The following is a 16418-nucleotide window of genomic DNA, read 5'->3' on the forward strand; positions in this document are numbered from 1 at the left end:
CGAGCGCAACCGGCGAGACGGCTGATCGGGAGGGACCGGCATGCGGGCGAGGCTCGACATTTTCTACTCTTAAGGACACCTCAACGCAAAGGTAAGAAGATACACGTTGAGATGGAGCTGATACACGCCGCCTCTGCACCGGGCTTCGAGGAGACAAAAAGTAGACACCCAGGCAAGGGACGTGGGTTTGCCCCCCCACCCACCTGAGACACGCGTGTTTCTCTCAGAGGGGAAAAAGAAGAAGAGTGCGTTTATTTGACATATGTGTTTGGAGACAGGAGTACAGGTGGAAACCACCCATAGACTTTCACGCACACATTCATTGTTCTCTCAATGGCCCTGAGGTGGGCCAGTCCCCACAATCTGGCGCCGATGGAGGTGGATAAAGCACATTCTATTAGGATGTTAAAGCAATACAACTGTTCCATTGAACTGATGTTAATGTAGTTTGCTATTTAATGCAGTCATATTGGCAGTGTGACTTGGCGATTATTAAAAATGGTGGATGAATCATCAGTTTGACAGGGTTCACTTTGTAAAGCTCATTATTTAACTACGGTGTGTTGTACGCCTGATTTAATTGAGAAAATGTGAAATTGTGCATCGTTTATGTGATATGAAAGTGAGTTTTTTTCTGACGAGGATTTACATGGACAAGACTGGGGCTAATGGAGTATTTTATTTTATTATTATTATTATTTTTTTTTTTTTTTTGCTGGTTAAAAAAAGTAGGCAAGTGCAAGTTAGACATTGACCCAGTGATGTTATCTCAGAGGAAAAGCCCCATGTCTGAGTGAATTTAAAGGGATCATAAACAGGAAGTCTTTGGGTTGTGTCTCCTGGACACACGTCCAACTTTGTCGCACTTCCTATTTGTTGCAGTGGATGTCCTGCGTCATTTATCAACACAGTGGACTTCTGGGGGCATTTGTCACATGCCTAACATCTGTAAATACCCCAAAACTACTCAGTGGATGGTAAAACAATGCAGTTTATTGGATGTTACCTTCAATGCAAATCTTTGTTGGTCAGTGTGCGAGGCCTGCAAAGGCAAGGATGCTATTGTGAATATGTATCGGCTGCTTGAAAACATTGGCAACCCTCCATTTCAGAATCATAGTGCCGTGAAATTTTCCAAAAATGGCCTTGACTTGACAGCCACTTTAGCAGCATTGGGGTTTTGTCATCTAATTTATAAATGTCTTATTTGCCTTGGTTCTCCGACCTTGACTATGTTGCACACGTCACCTGATCTTTGATATTTACACATTCAGTTAATACTTTTTATACTGTATATACCATAGTTTTATTTAGCTTTTTATATTGATGTTATTATTTGTAGTGTCTTTCGTAGCACCGCGGGCCCTTGAGTCCCGTCATTTCAATCCTCTGTATGTGTTACGCATATGGAAACCTTGACAATAAAAGCACCTTGAACCTTGAACCTTTAAGACTGAAACAAAGACATTCCGAACTGAAGGTTTAGCCTACCTCTTATGTGGGGAAGATACATATGTTAACAGCCTTTAGGGAATAGGGGAATTGATGATTACCATTTGAGCGAGCTCTTCTGATAATCGATACAAAAAAAGGATGACTTGTGATGAAGGTGATGTCACATTATTATCTTGCAATGATTTCCACTCAGCTGCAGGCTCTGCGAAAAGTCACTGCCGTAGTGTGCCTGGGCCTCTGACATTAGTACTGCCATGACTATCATTCTGCTTGAGATGTACGGAAAGGAGTCGCTGCTGCATGTCTTCAATGATGCTTTCAGCCCGTTTTTGGAGGCAGCATTTTGAGCCAACTGCACTATTACAGCACGAGTGCTGTCATGGACTGCCTAACAACTGGATTTGTGGAAATACAATGCTCCCCTAGGGGTACAAAGGCACACGCCAACACGCACATTTTATTATAGAGGGACACAGTACAGTACATCAACAACTACTATAAGCAGCCAACTCAGGCCAAAATTCCATGCATCCATCCAGTTTCGATACCCCTTTCCTTCATTTGACTTGCTGGGAAGGAAGGTCATAACTTTTCTAATGGAAACCCGAACCTCAGAGCTGTGAATAAGACGTGCCAACCACTATACCATGGTGCTGCCTCTAAAATCACATGTAATACAAGATGTACATTTGAATAAGATCCATGTGCAGATTTTAACAACCACCATCTTGTAGTTTTTATGACCACTTACATCTGAGGTCATTTTCTACAATCAAAATTACAAAGTAGTAGAGTACATATAAAGAAATAACAATCTAATAATGTAATTTATTGTCCTTTTTCAGGTAAAGATGTGGCTGAGATCTGGTTCTAGTGCTCCATTTTGGTTCAAGTGGGTGTTGGCGGTATTAAGTAGATAACAGAGGCTGTGAAACTATGAAGCCTCTGGGTCTTTGTGTTCAAATATTTAGTCTCAACGTGAAGTGAGCAAGAGGTGCAAGAATAACTTGAGGGTGGATATGACATCAGCTTTTATTAGTTTAGTTTGTAATTAAAGACTGAATCATTTAGGCACAGTGAAATTGGCATGTAAATGTCATCCCGATGTCTGCCTTATTGTGTGCTTTTGTTAACGGAAGCAAGCTTGACCGTTACAGTCACTATTGGTAAAATACTATACAGTATTATACTATATTAGTAGGACAAACACAAGGAAAATATAGCTGAATGTCCTTCCATTTCTCAGTACGTCCTTTTCAGGTCAGGAAGAAGAAGTTAGACAGCATGATGACATCATTGGCATGAATCTCTCTGCTGTGACTCTGCTCCCAATTATTGCATGACATCATCTCGAGTTTCACATCGCTTACCTGGATATCACAGGTTTTCAACATGAGTTGATGTTTGATACTTAGCTATTAACTTCTGACAATATGAGCCATGTAGGTATATCTGATCAGGGGGGTAATCCAAAATACTTCAGATTCATTCATCATTAACTGTGTAGAAAAGTGTGTCAGTGTCAGGTGTCAAAGGTCCGTTACATGAGCTACCAAGCTTTATCAACGTGTTAGACTCAGGCTACCTCAAATAACATCCATCCATCCATCCATTTTCTATCGTGCTTGTCACTTTGGGTGAGAGGCGGGGTACACCCTGGACTGGTCACCAGTCAGTTGCAGGGCACATATGGACAGACAACCATTCATATCACATCTATGGACAATTTAGAGAATTCAATTAACCACAGCAGGTGCACTCTTTCAACTGTTGGAGAGAAAGTTTCTTACTGTTGCTTTAAATACAGGTTCTTATTTTATTGTCTTGCTGCCTTTGTGCTACCCTAAAAAAAAAAAAAAAATCATTAGATGAACATGATTTTATCTTAGTACCCTTAGCTTAGTAAATTCAATGTTATTTGGAAAAAAAGCTATAATTTTAGTATTGTTTGTTCTTATTTTTTCTCATCAAATTAAATCACATTTAATTTACATTGATGAAACTTGTTAGTAAAACAAAATTCAAAAAGAGGCAAACTCCACACAGGAAGGCCAGAGCAGGGATTCAAACCTATAACCTCTGAAGTGTGAAGCAACCATACTAACCAGTCAGCCATGTGAACTCCAGAAAAAAAGTAAATCCATGTAAAACATGAAGGACTCCAACCAAATTTGACCAGTTTTTCAGAAAGTTATAATCCTCAAATATAACAATACATACATATAATACACTACATATAACAATAACAGACAAAAAGATTTCAAGTCTGTGAAGAGTCCCTGCTCCCTCTTCTCCTAAATTTGCATCTAGTCGGAGCCGTGAGCAAGCGCAGGTGAGCATATTTAAAATCACAGGATTAACGAACCTCAATCTCATCGGACTGAAAAATAAAACTAATTCACCAGACTTTTCTTGAAACCATGCTCAGCTCACAAAAACAAATCATTTCATGAAAAAAAAAGCATGATTAATGAACATAATTCAAGCAAATTTCCAGTTCTCAGATCAAACACACCCACCTAGTTATTTATTTTTTTATTTTTTTTGAGTGCAGCTGACAGTGGGACTATTTATTCGTCTCTAATTGGGCGTCTTCAAGACAACACGCACTTTTTGTGTAATGCCAGCTTTCATCAATATTGCATGAAAAGGGAAAGAGAGATGAGAGTTGCTGCTGTCTGGACAAGCCTGAATAATGACAGGTTAAATTTTCCTGCTTACTCTTTATTCAACTTTATCTTTAGCCCCCATAATTGTCGCACGGGCAGTTTTTTTTTTTTGGGTGCTGTGAGGTATGCTTTACCACACATGTATATATGCCAACTAAACGAGTAACCTACAGCCAGAAAAGGTCCTTCGTGCATGTCTGTAGAGATAACAAAAAAAAAAGCAACAAAGACTGACAGTTCTTTTCTTTACATGAAGGTTGAACCCTTGTCTTAAACTCTAGAGGCTTTGCAAGCTTTTGTTGAGGCTAAATGGGTTGTTGTCTACAGTGTGTCCATCGGACAGTGTGTCCATCAGTGTGTCCATGGGCAAAGTCTTAAATGAAGATAACCATTATTCCCAATTGTTTATATACATATTGTCTATTGCTCAGTTTTAAACCCCAGCCTGCAGAACCTTTGTACTTCAATTAGGTTGATAGGGTATCTCGCCTTTATGCTGCCCCTGACAGGCTGCAGAGTGAGTCTGGGTCGTGCCATAACTGTGCTCTGTCTTGCTCTTTTTTTCTTTTTGTACACATTGCACGAGTATAAGTCATGCTTTTATTCTCCAACTACTTAAGACCAAGTTTTAAGAGGCTATTTACTTCACAAAAACAAGTAGAATACAGTTGACCTTATCATCTAGCGGCCAGATAGGAGTATTGCACGCGAGGTTCAGAGACAATTATCAAACCCTATCACAAAACAGTACTGAACACAATTTAATAAATCAATGTGATTAAACTGGAGATCCATTCCAACTGAATTGGATTTATTGAGCACACAGCTTTTAATTGAGACTGCGTGAAAGAAGTTTGCATTAAATTATCTCCAAGACCAAACAATGACATTATTGTGAAGCTATAATTGAATAAGTGCTTTATAGCAATAAAGAGTCCTTCAAAAGAGTTGCAAGGAGTGTGGCGTCGGTGGACATTTTAAAAGACTTCCTTTCTTGCCTGAAAAATATTCACTTATACTACTATTGGGCAGTAAACTCTAAATTGAGCAACGGGTCAGGAGTCTGAGCCGTCTTGGCCTCATTAAGTCAGCTGCCGAATTCATATGAAGTGGCCACTAAGCTGTCGCAAACCCAGAAAGCCTGCATGCAGAGACTTTGCAGTTCTTTCTCCGAGACCTGCAAGAAAAGCGCAATGAAAGGATGAGTCAGGAATGTATCCGCAGCTGCGCTCCTCCTGGAGCGCTTTACCAGGTATGAGAGTCGCTCGTTTCTCTGTGATAGAACGAGACACGAGGTGATCAGCCTTATTCTGTCAGATCAACCCAATCGCTTTTTCCAAGATATTTTGGATGTTGTCCTGAATGTGTCATCTGACCTGACAATTTGATGCACTGACAGCACAGTGATGTTTATTGTAGCAGGGCAATGCTAGGAAAATGATCTGACTGGAAAACGTTGTTGACTTCCAGATATTTGACTTTAGAACGTGCAGTTTCATCACAATCAGATTTATTTTGAGCAGTTTGAGCCATGCAGGTTGGAAAAGTTTGCAGAAATGTTTACTTGTTGAAATACAGTATACTTGTTCAATCATGTGCGAAGAAGCCTGATGTGAAATGTCCAAATGTGAAGTACCTCAAATCCCTCCTCAGGTTATTATGGCAACAAATCTTCGACACAATGGTTTCATTGTCATTCATGACGTTCAAATTTCTTTAAGAAGGATCACTGCATTTACCACTTGGGTATTAGTTCACTATGGCGACTGTGAGGTGAAATATTTTGGTCCGAGCGTGGTGTTTTGTGATTTCAACTTATTGCCATCTTTTATAGTAGATTCCAGCTTTTATTAAAAATGATGCCCATGGATGTGAAGTAGAAGAGCATGCTATAATTTCCTCCTTTTTGTCCCTGTAGATGACCGAGGGCAGACTGTGTCAAGTTCAGCTGCTGGATGACAGGAAGCTGGAGCTGCTGGTTCAGGTATGAATGACGTGGAGATGGTCAATATTTGTGTAATAACTGAGAAGCCTCACTGTGCAACCTGAAAGGAGCTGCTCCATTTAGCGACGTGTGGAGAATTCACACCCAACTGCGTACAAACCCTCAGCGCAGCTCACATCTACTGTATTTCACGGTGTTGGGGTGTTCCAAAATCATTTTTACTGTATTGACGGGGCATTAAATGGACAAATGGAAATGTTTTTATTCCTGCTTATTTGCGTTAATTAATAAATGGTAGTGCCGTGGTGCGTTACGGGCTGTAAATACAGATGGTAAATGAAGGATTCATAGAGCTTTTAAGGCATCTCAAAGACACCTGAAGCTCATTGGAAGCGTGACACAAGTGGAACCATACTTACCTGGACCATGTTTGCTTTTTAGTAATGATAAGACACTTAACTTTATAATAACTTGTTTTGCAATAGAATATTATGGTCTTGGATATCCTATTGTTGATATTGAATTACATTTGGCACAAAGGCAATGACAAAAAGAAAATCCCACATTAGTGAAGAACTTCCATCCCACTCTTAAGAAGTTGATGCCTCCGTTACTTTTGGTGATATTTTACCTTTTATAGTCGGTCTACTATCATATATAAGTTACGAATGGATATGAGGCTTATAATATGCAAATACACGTGAGCAAAGTGTTAAAGGGGCACCGCACACCACCCCACACAGAATATTACGTACTGGACATCTGTACAGTACAGCAGAGCAGGAGTCCATGAATAGGTCACAAGGGCTGTCGCGCTTCATTTTAGCTTGCAGGTCTCCTCGATGGGAATGAGGTGCACAGAGTTTTGTTTGCAAGCTGACACTCTGACTCTGAGAAATCTTCTTCCACAGCCAAAGCTGCTGTCATACGAACTCGTCGACCTGGTCTCCTCCCATTTCAACCTCAAAGAGAAGGAATTCTTCGGACTTGCATTTTTTAATGAGAAGTATGTAAACAGTTGGCCTAACATAAGTATTTTCAGCAGACTGAATAGTTATTGCTGGTGATTCTTGCTGGTGACAGCATATGTGTTGACTGTGGCACACTTGCTTTTGCAGCGGTCAGTGTAAGTGGCTGCAGATGGACCGCAGAGTTCTTGATCATGACTTTTCCAAGAGGCATGGCTCAATTGCCCTCAACTTCCTGGTCAGGTAACAAGAAACCTTCACGTGCAGTGCTAAAGCTCTCCAGCAGGGTGCGGCCCTGCACGGTGAACGAAATAATAATACAGTACAAAATCAATTCAGTACAAGGAGTCCTCGGTTCTACAACGGTCCCGACGTATGCGTTACGAATTAGTTTGTGTAGTAAGAAATTAGAATAGATCCGCCAAGTGGCACAAGAAGCCACGCTCACTTACTGCCATACTTGTTGTTTTTTCATTTTATTGTTTCATGCACAAAATACAGAAGATGCACTTACGTAAATTATAGGTGTTCCAAGACAAAATGTAAAGTGATTCCTAAATATTATTTGAAATATCAAATAGTTCTTGAGCACACCCTAAAATGGCTTTTCTTTCTCCTGTCCCTCCCTCTTGGTGACCAACATAAATATCAAATATGAAAGAAGTTTTAAAATAGATGTGCGTTATGATTTGTTGACGTCTTCCTTGTAATTGTTAAATCATTTTGTTTCATAACAGACATATTTTATGTTGTATTCTGAAGTTGTGTCTCTCGACATACACACAACCGAGTTTCTAAAACCTTTTTATCCATTAAGATGAGGGCGGAGTGAGCTGCATGACTCAGCAGAAATCATCATCATCATCATCATCATCATCAAGATAATTGGTCCAACCATGGGAATACCTAATAAGTCCACGCTTCTATTTTTAATATTTCTCAATGTTTTCAGCTGTAACACACTCATATTATCAGAATTTATTTTATTGTATTGCTCAGTCTTATTATACAGCTAATTTCTTGACCAGTTTGCACAGTAGCTAAAGGAACTACAATGTATACTCTTGAGCAAAAAGTTTAGCGTAACGTTGATTTACAACCTTGCTACTGTTAATAGCGTGATACAAAAATTAATGTGATATTTTTTAAATGTTATAGAAATATATGTAATTATAAAGGATTTATTCAGCAAAAATATTAAAATTTAATTAAAATAGAATTAAAAAAACAAACATTGCAGATGCCATAATATCTGAAACAGGGCTATGCCAAAAACAGAAAAATATATGATATGACAAATTAAATATCTCATAAAAGTGAACAGTTGATGGTTGAGCATGGATGAACCTACAAACCCAATTCTAATGAAGTTGGGAACTTCTGTAAGAAGTTAAAAAAAAACTACAATGATTTGCAAATTATTTTCAACCTATATTCAATTGAATACACAAGATACAAAAGATATTTAACGTTCAATCTTCTGAATGTTATTGGGTTTTTTGTTTTGTTTTGGTTCTTTTATTGCAAATATTCTCTCATTTTGAATTTGATGCCTGCAACATGTTCCCAAAAAGCGGGGATAGGGCTAACAAAAGACTGGCAAATGAGGACTGTTCAAAAAACAGATGCTTGGAACATTCCACAGGTGAACAGGTTAATTGGAAACAGGTAAGTGTCATGATTGACAATAAAAGGAGCCTCCCCGAAAGGCTCAGTTGTTCACAAGCAAGGATGGGGAGAGGTTCACCACTTTGTGAAAAACTGCATTAGAAAATAGTCCAACAGTTTAAGAACAGTGTTTCTTGATGTACAATTGCAAGGAAGTTAGGAATTTCATCATCTACGGTCCATAATATATCTTCAAAACATTCAGGGACTCTGGAGAAAGCAAGGCCGAAAACCAACATTGAATGCCCGTGACCTTCGAGCTCTCAGGCAGCACTGCATCAAAGGATATTGCTAAGTGGGCTCAGGAACACTTGCGAACACCATTGTCAGTTAACACATTTCGTCGCTACATCTACAAACGCAAGTTAAAACTCTACCTTGCGTAGCGAAAGTCTTATATTACCAACATCCAGAAACGCCACCAGCTTTGGGCCCAAGCTCATTTGAGATGGACTTACGCAAAGTGAAAAAGTCCACGGCATAGGTAACTTGCACATCTTTGAAGGCACCATTAATGCGGAATGGTACATACAGGTTTAGCAGCAGCATATGCTGCCATCCAAGGAACATCTTTTCAGGGACGTCCCTGCTTATTTCAGTAATACAATGCCAAGCCACATTCTGCATGTTTTACAACAGTGTGGCTTTGTAGTAAAACACTGCGAGTACTAGACTGGCCTACCAGCAGTTCAGACCTGTCTCCTATTGAAAATGTGTGGTACATTGTGAAGTGCAAAATACGACAACAGAGACTCCGAACTGTTGAGCAACTTATGTTGCACATCAGGCAAGAATGGGAAATAATTCCACCTACAAACCAACAATTAGTGTACTCAGTTCCCAAATACTTATTGAGATTAACACAGTGGTAAATATGCCCCAATCCCAGTTTTTTTGGAACGTTGCAGGCATCAAATTTAAAAAGAGAAAAAACAAATAAACAAACAAAAAAAAACACAATAACGTTTATCAGTTTGAACATTAAATACCGTATCTTGTCTTTGTAGTGTATTTAATTGAATATAGGTTGAAAAGGGTTTAAAAATCATTGTTTTCTGTTCCAACCGGTTAGCACATCCGCCTCACAGTTCTGAGGACCTAGGTTCAAATCTGGCCTCACCTGTGGGGAGCTTGCATGTTCTCCCTGTGCCTGCGTTTTTGACGGGCACTCCAGTTTCCTCCCACATCCCCTAAACACGCATAGTAGGTTAATTGAAGACTCAAAATTGCCCATAGGTGTGAATGTGAGTGTAAATGGCTGTTTGTTTCTATGTGCCCCACGATTGGCTGGCAACCAGTTCAGGGTGTACCCCGCCTCTCGCCCAAAGATGGCTGGGATAGGCTCCAGCATACCTGTGATACTAATGAGGATAAGCAGTATGAAAAATGAATGAATGAATGAATTAAATGATGCAAGTGTGTTACTTAAAAACATAGCAAAATAATATAAAATAAATGGTCAGTTTTTCAAAAGGTTGGTCCCTGAACTGTCCTACAATTCTGGAATTTCCCATATTCACTGTAATTATAATTGTGTTGGCATAGGTTTATGATATGACTACATACGTATTATGTTCAAATCGGAGTGATATCTTCGCCGTAGGAATGGATGTCCGTCGTACAGCCAAGAGGCCCTGTATGCAGTTCAGTAAATACCTATAGCTTGAAAGACAGGTCTGTCAAAAACATTGTGTACTTGTGCATTTGTCTTTCATAGATTCTATGTAGAAAACATAACACAGCTCAAGGACATCATAACAGTGGAGTTATTCTTCCTGAATGCAAAATCTGCTGTCTACAATGTAAGTGTTTTGGGGTTTTTCTTCTCATTGAAGGCTATAAAAATAAATACATGGCTGAAGCCTCCTGATGAGTCACTTGCCTGTGAACTCTGGCAGCACCTTTTCTCAGCCGTAGGGCAGTTTTCCCTCGGTTAGGAGGAATGTGCGTAACAAACCAGAACAACACAGGTTTATTTTATTCTGAGAGCAGGCTGATACTGAAGGTTGATATTGAAATGTTTATGTCTGCAACACTGTCTGCATTCTGTTCATCTAAAATCCTTGTTTCTCTCGCAGGGAATTATAGAAGTTGAGAGTGAGAATGTCTTCAAATTGGCAGCAAATGCTTTGCAGGTTAATGCCTTTACTTGTCACTTTAGCAAAAGTCTTGATGTTAAATCATTTAAAGTCAAAACTTAATTACATGTTCTTTTTTATTATTATTTACCAGGAGTCTAAAGGAGACTACACAAGGTAAGAGCTTGTTATTATCAGATGGGTGACAAGCATTTACTGGCAGCGAGACAAGTTAACGGTGCAAACATTCAATAGGTCACTTGTTTCTCAAGAGAGACGACAACAACAATCAATAGCAATGTAATGCGAGGCCTACCATAGTGCACTGAGAAGCTTGCACTCGTCTACTAATGAATCTCATGGTGCTGATAGAACCAAGACTTGACAAGCCAGGAGAGAGCAGCGAGCAGCTTCAAGTCCACTAAATAGCCATAAAATTAGATGTACTTGCACAATCTAATGAGATCCAATACAAGAGTGGTATCAAAAGTCTGGCTTTACGGCATAATAATGCATATGTCTTGATTGACACTGTCAGATATGTATATATTAGTTCAACAAAAGTGGTGCAGAAATGTAATGTACTGTATCATATGGAGAGGTGTTAATATCTAATGAAAAAACATTTTTAAAAAAGCCAACCAATATGTTCAGAAAGTAAAATTCTTTGATTGTGATGTATGCCAAAAAGTTTTGTGTACAATAATCAAAAATACTCTGCCAGGGTCGCTTTGTTTCATGTTATACTGCAATCATGTTGGATTAGACCATTCAAAATTGAATGGGTTCCTGTTTAAGAGGACCGGAAGTTTTGAAGAAATAAATGGGGTTGCTAGCTGGTAGTGCTACAAAGGAAAATTGAATCATTTTACTTTTGATATCATTCATCTCCCATTTCTTTTTTCGCCTAGTGATGAAGCCACACGAGCTGACTTAAAGAAACTGCCCACTCTTCCCACTAAAGTCCTCAAGGAGCACCCATCACTTGCATACTGGTATGGTTATTGGGCAGTGTGGGTTGCAATTACATGTTGCAGCACACGTTTAAATTATTCAGAATTGACCTTGAATTCACTTTCTTTATGCTAATGCAGTGAGGATCGAGTCATCGACTATTATAAACAACTAAGAGGAGTCTCCAGAGGACAGGCCATTGTGCAGTAAGTGTTTGAGTTCACATAAAATACGGATTTGTTGAAACACTTTCAACATTAATTAATATTGCAGTGGTTTCAGGTCATTTATCTCTCACCTCCACTGAAGCCTCCTTTTCACTTTGTCGTGCCAGAATCCCGTTTCCCATCAGCTGGTAGAAATCAATCAATATGTTCAGCCCAGTGAATCGCACAGACCTCCTAGATCAAATGCGCTGGAATTCTTCCTCGCCTTGAACACAGCCCATGTGGCCGTTATAAAGCACCCTGTGGTTTTAATAACACTTTGTTCCCCATTGTAGGTATCTGACGCTTGTGGAATCCTTGCCCACATACGGTGTCCACTATTATGAAGTGAAGGTAAGCCTTCAGGTCAGTAGTGACAGTCTTTGGATTGGGAACTGAACAGATGCCCACCTTTTATTCTCCATCCAGGATAAACAAGGGATGCCATGGTGGCTTGGGATCAGCTATAAAGGCATTGGCCAGTATGATCTACAAGATAAGCTGAAGCCTAGAAAGGTAAAAATCATTCTACAGTTCTGGCTCCAATTTGGCTTGTCTGCAGACATGACATTACAGAACACTGTCATTGGGTTGATTCAAATTAACTCAAGGGCAGGAGATTTCTATTGCTAAAAATCATTGATGCAAAGTGTTTCTTTACTGGAAATCATGCATATGTCAGCCATTTTAACTTACCAAGTGTGATAGAGTCACCCATGTGAGTGATGCTGTGCAGAATAAGACGTTTGGCATGAGCAGCAGGGTCCAGTAAGAAGCGGAAATGTCATTTAGAATGTGTCACATCAAGACAAGGCATTCTTGTGGCTTGCACGCAATGATGCAGTTTTACTCTGACATTGTGCAAGTGTTTGCTGGCTGTCTGACGGGGAGGGAAGGGGAGGGGAGGGAGCTGCTGATGTCAGAAGGAAAAGAGGGATGGCTTTGGGTATTAACATGCATGAGAATACCTGAGGAGGCAAGTCAGGAGCTGACATGACACGGGCATAGTACAAGTTTCTGTTGTCAGCAAAACCAGAGAGGATTTCATAACTACAAAATAGGACCTGAAGTTGAAGACCCTTATTAGTGGTAAGAAATCTTGTTTTGCTGAATTTCTATGCATACAATAAGGTACTTTTAAATGCAGCTCTGCGTATATACTTTCACCAAAAAAAATTTGTCACCCAAAATATACATATATTTATGTAACATTTAAAAAAAGATCACATCTTTTTGAGGTTTGTGTCTCATCCACCTCTCGACGAGACACTGCAATTAGTCACAAACGACTTGAAATCGGGCTGGTGTCTTGGAGCACCTGGTGGATGAGCAACGGAACATTTAGTGATGAGTGTGATTGCATAATGTGGGAGTTTGGTCCCTTCTGAACACCTGTGTTATTGCAGTCCTGGAACACCAGACTATAATGACCCTTCATGCACAAGTCTAGCTTTTTGATGATCCAGCTCGAACAGGGGTGTCAATCTTAGCTATTCAAAATTTTCCCCATTTACATTTTGTTGCAAATCATATGAGCAGTTTGAAATGTTTAACCCAAAATTATTTCAACAGTATTATGAATCAGTTAGCGTGTACCATTCAGTTATGGATTCTTTATGCATAAAAATGTAAGTGGTGGCAGTGCATGGGAAAAAAAAAAAAAAAGTTCCAACAAACCAACCACTTTTGAAGTGTTGTAATATTCAATGTCTTCAAACATTTCTACAGGAGGAATTTATTTTCACAGTGTGAACATAGCACACCATTTTATATTCGTGTGCTCCTGAAACTTGGCATTGTTTGGTCTTCACAAGTGCATCAATGTCATTTAAGTGTTGTCAGTTTACCCTCCAGTGGACAAAATTAGCAAAAAAAGTTCCTTTTATTGAAAAATAGTAGTGAATCTGTTCACCATCCCCATGGGCCGGATTGGATCCCCTGACGGGCCGGTTCTGGCCTGCGAGCCGCATGTTTGACACCTCTGAGCGAGAGCATTGACATCTGGAAGCAACTTTATTTTATTTATTTATTTATGAACACCATGGTCACGGTATGAGTAATGTTTACTTTCTATGTGCTATTTCTCTATTGTGACTGCTAGCTTTATCAGTGGAAGCAACTGGAAAATTTGTACTTCAGGGAGAAAAAATTTGCAGTGGAGGTTAATGACCCACACAGGTGAGCCCTCATCAGATTTTAAGTTCATTTAAGTTGATTTTTTGTTTTTTGTATTTGATTTGATTTGATTTTGGATCACTGATACATCACTTAAGAGATTGTCCAATTCTACCTGAAATCGGAAATGAGCCACACAGTTCACCACTGATGTCTTACTGCTTCAGGAGAGCAGTAACCAAACGGACCTTCGGACAGACAGGCCTCCTCATCCACACTTGGTATGCGAGCCACTCTTTAATCAAAACTATTTGGGTCATGGCTATTAGCCAACACCAGTTCTACTTGGACAGAAAACAAAGCAAAGTGAGTGTCAGAGTTACAATGCATTTCACATGGTTCAGAGATCCATCCAATAACCTTTGACACTTCCGTTAGACTAAACTCGGGGCCTCGAAAAGCTTGGAGGAAATCGCCATTGGATCTCACTGAGCATCCAGGGGCAAAGATAAACAAACTTGGAGAGTCAATCCTGAAAAATAACTTGATTACAGCCAGCAATGGGAGCCTGGTATCAACAGGTTGGTTGTGCTTATATCAATTCCAGAGTAACCTATAACAAATATATAAATGCAAAATTATTTAATAATTAAGGGATGAACTACAGTATCATATTAATCAATAGATTGTCGTCGTAAAACAACTGTGCAGCTATTCAAATTACATGTATTTGTAACATTTTCCAGGATCTGGAGACTCTGAAATGAGTGAGGAGCAGAAGAAAGAGAAACTTTCTGAGCTGAGAAAAAAAGAGCAGGAGATTCAAGATCTCTTGGCCAAGAAGACAAAGGAACTAAAGAAGATTTGTTTGAGGGAAGCGGTGAGATATTGTGGTTACTTGTCCTCGTTTCTCTGGCTGTCAACTTAATGTGACTTCTAATCTTCTGTTCTTGTGTCAATGAGCAGGATTATGCTTATTATTACACCATAGAATATTATACACCGGTAACGTAGTTGATTGGGTTACATCATGACAACAATTTATTTATTAGAAGTCAGTGTACCATCAGTATTACTATGGGGTGGGGGGACGACCAAGGTCAAAACACTTGATATTGTTGATTTAATCTGCATGGAAGTCTCATTCTGAAGCAGACACTTCAGCAGTGGCTTACTGTAGCTCCATTTACGTGTCCAGTATGTATGGTGCCATTAAAACAGTATGCCACGTAAAAATGTCTTCTTTTTTTGTCATTTGAACATTTGTCACATTTTAATAAATGGCCTTTGCCAGGCATTTTCTGTCTCCAGAGGTCCCCCCACCCCCAAACAGTTTAACTAAGCTTCGGTGTGATTGGTTGTTTCTGCTACAGTATTCATTTTGAGTGTTTGTTGTTCTCAGGAGCTTACTGGCAAACTGCCAAAGGAGTACCCCTTGTCTTCAGATGAACGCCCACCACAGGTTAGACGGCGAGTTGGCACTGCTTTCAAGTTGGATGACCTTTTCCCTTACAATGAGGTCTGTGTTTCACTTGTGCACTTTAATCATACACATAAATCTCTTTGGCCAACATTACTGGCCTTTTAGTTATAACTTTAACCTAAATTTTGCTAATGAAGCTACATACTTTGTGGTCATTTGGTTTAAATGACAATTTTCTTTGTTGGCTTTATCCCAATTATTATCCCGAATTAAAAACAAAAAAAGTTCTCTCTTTAACTGAAGCGGTAAACCTTAAAAAAAGTGTTTTTGTTTAAGAGCTGTTGAAAAATAACATGATACCCTCCATATGTACACCTGAATACTAGAAGATATTAAAGCATTGCCTGCAATAAGTAATGAACAACACAGGGTCAGCAAACATTTAGAATGTTGTTTTCTTCCCACTCCATCTCCATTACGTGGTAATATGCTGTAGAAGTGACAATTCTCTGTCTGCCAATCAAAGAACAGCACTATGGCTTGCTCAACCCTACATAAATTAACAGAACCCCAACAAAAGCGTGCAAAAAAGTGGAATGGGACACTTTACAATGGAAAGGCAGAAAATAGGGATATGAATGTACTTTTAACTTTCCTGCTGCTTCCACTGCAGGATCCTTTTCTGAGAAATCTGGAGAGCAGATTTGCCCTCCAACAGAAGATAGTGGAGGCTGCTAAAAAGCTGGCAAATGAGTCAGAACTGTGTAAGACAGTCAAGAAGAAAAGGAGGAGAAACTGTTTAGATGCTATGCACAAGCTTCAGCAGATTGAGAATGAGATGAACCATTACCGAATCAAGAAGGGGAAAAGGCCCACTCAGCGAGCTTCAGTAATCATTGCTGGTATGTTGCAAGCGCAAGTAAGGTGCTGTCACAAC

At 39.5% G+C, this 16418-nt stretch overlaps 1 protein-coding gene across 1 annotated transcript in view; it reads left to right on the plus strand.

The window, feature by feature from the left end:
- Positions 1 to 16418, plus strand: part of LOC133409844 (FERM domain-containing protein 4B-like) — a 21988-nt gene continuing 5570 nt past the window's right edge. The window contains 18 exon segments of the mRNA XM_061690373.1: positions 1 to 91; positions 6043 to 6108; positions 6981 to 7075; positions 7188 to 7280; positions 10423 to 10507; positions 10784 to 10840; positions 10938 to 10960; positions 11695 to 11778; positions 11878 to 11943; positions 12240 to 12297; positions 12373 to 12459; positions 14045 to 14121; positions 14286 to 14424; positions 14497 to 14535; positions 14537 to 14639; positions 14805 to 14938; positions 15461 to 15577; positions 16155 to 16383. Coding sequence (XP_061546357.1) covers positions 6043 to 6108; positions 6981 to 7075; positions 7188 to 7280; positions 10423 to 10507; positions 10784 to 10840; positions 10938 to 10960; positions 11695 to 11778; positions 11878 to 11943; positions 12240 to 12297; positions 12373 to 12459; positions 14045 to 14121; positions 14286 to 14424; positions 14497 to 14535; positions 14537 to 14639; positions 14805 to 14938; positions 15461 to 15577; positions 16155 to 16383 — 1552 coding nt within the window. The 5' untranslated portion in view covers positions 1 to 91.

The sequence above is a fragment of the Phycodurus eques genome, chromosome 1, assembly GCF_024500275.1.
Source record: "Phycodurus eques isolate BA_2022a chromosome 1, UOR_Pequ_1.1, whole genome shotgun sequence".
NCBI classification, from domain to species: domain Eukaryota; kingdom Metazoa; phylum Chordata; class Actinopteri; order Syngnathiformes; family Syngnathidae; genus Phycodurus; species Phycodurus eques.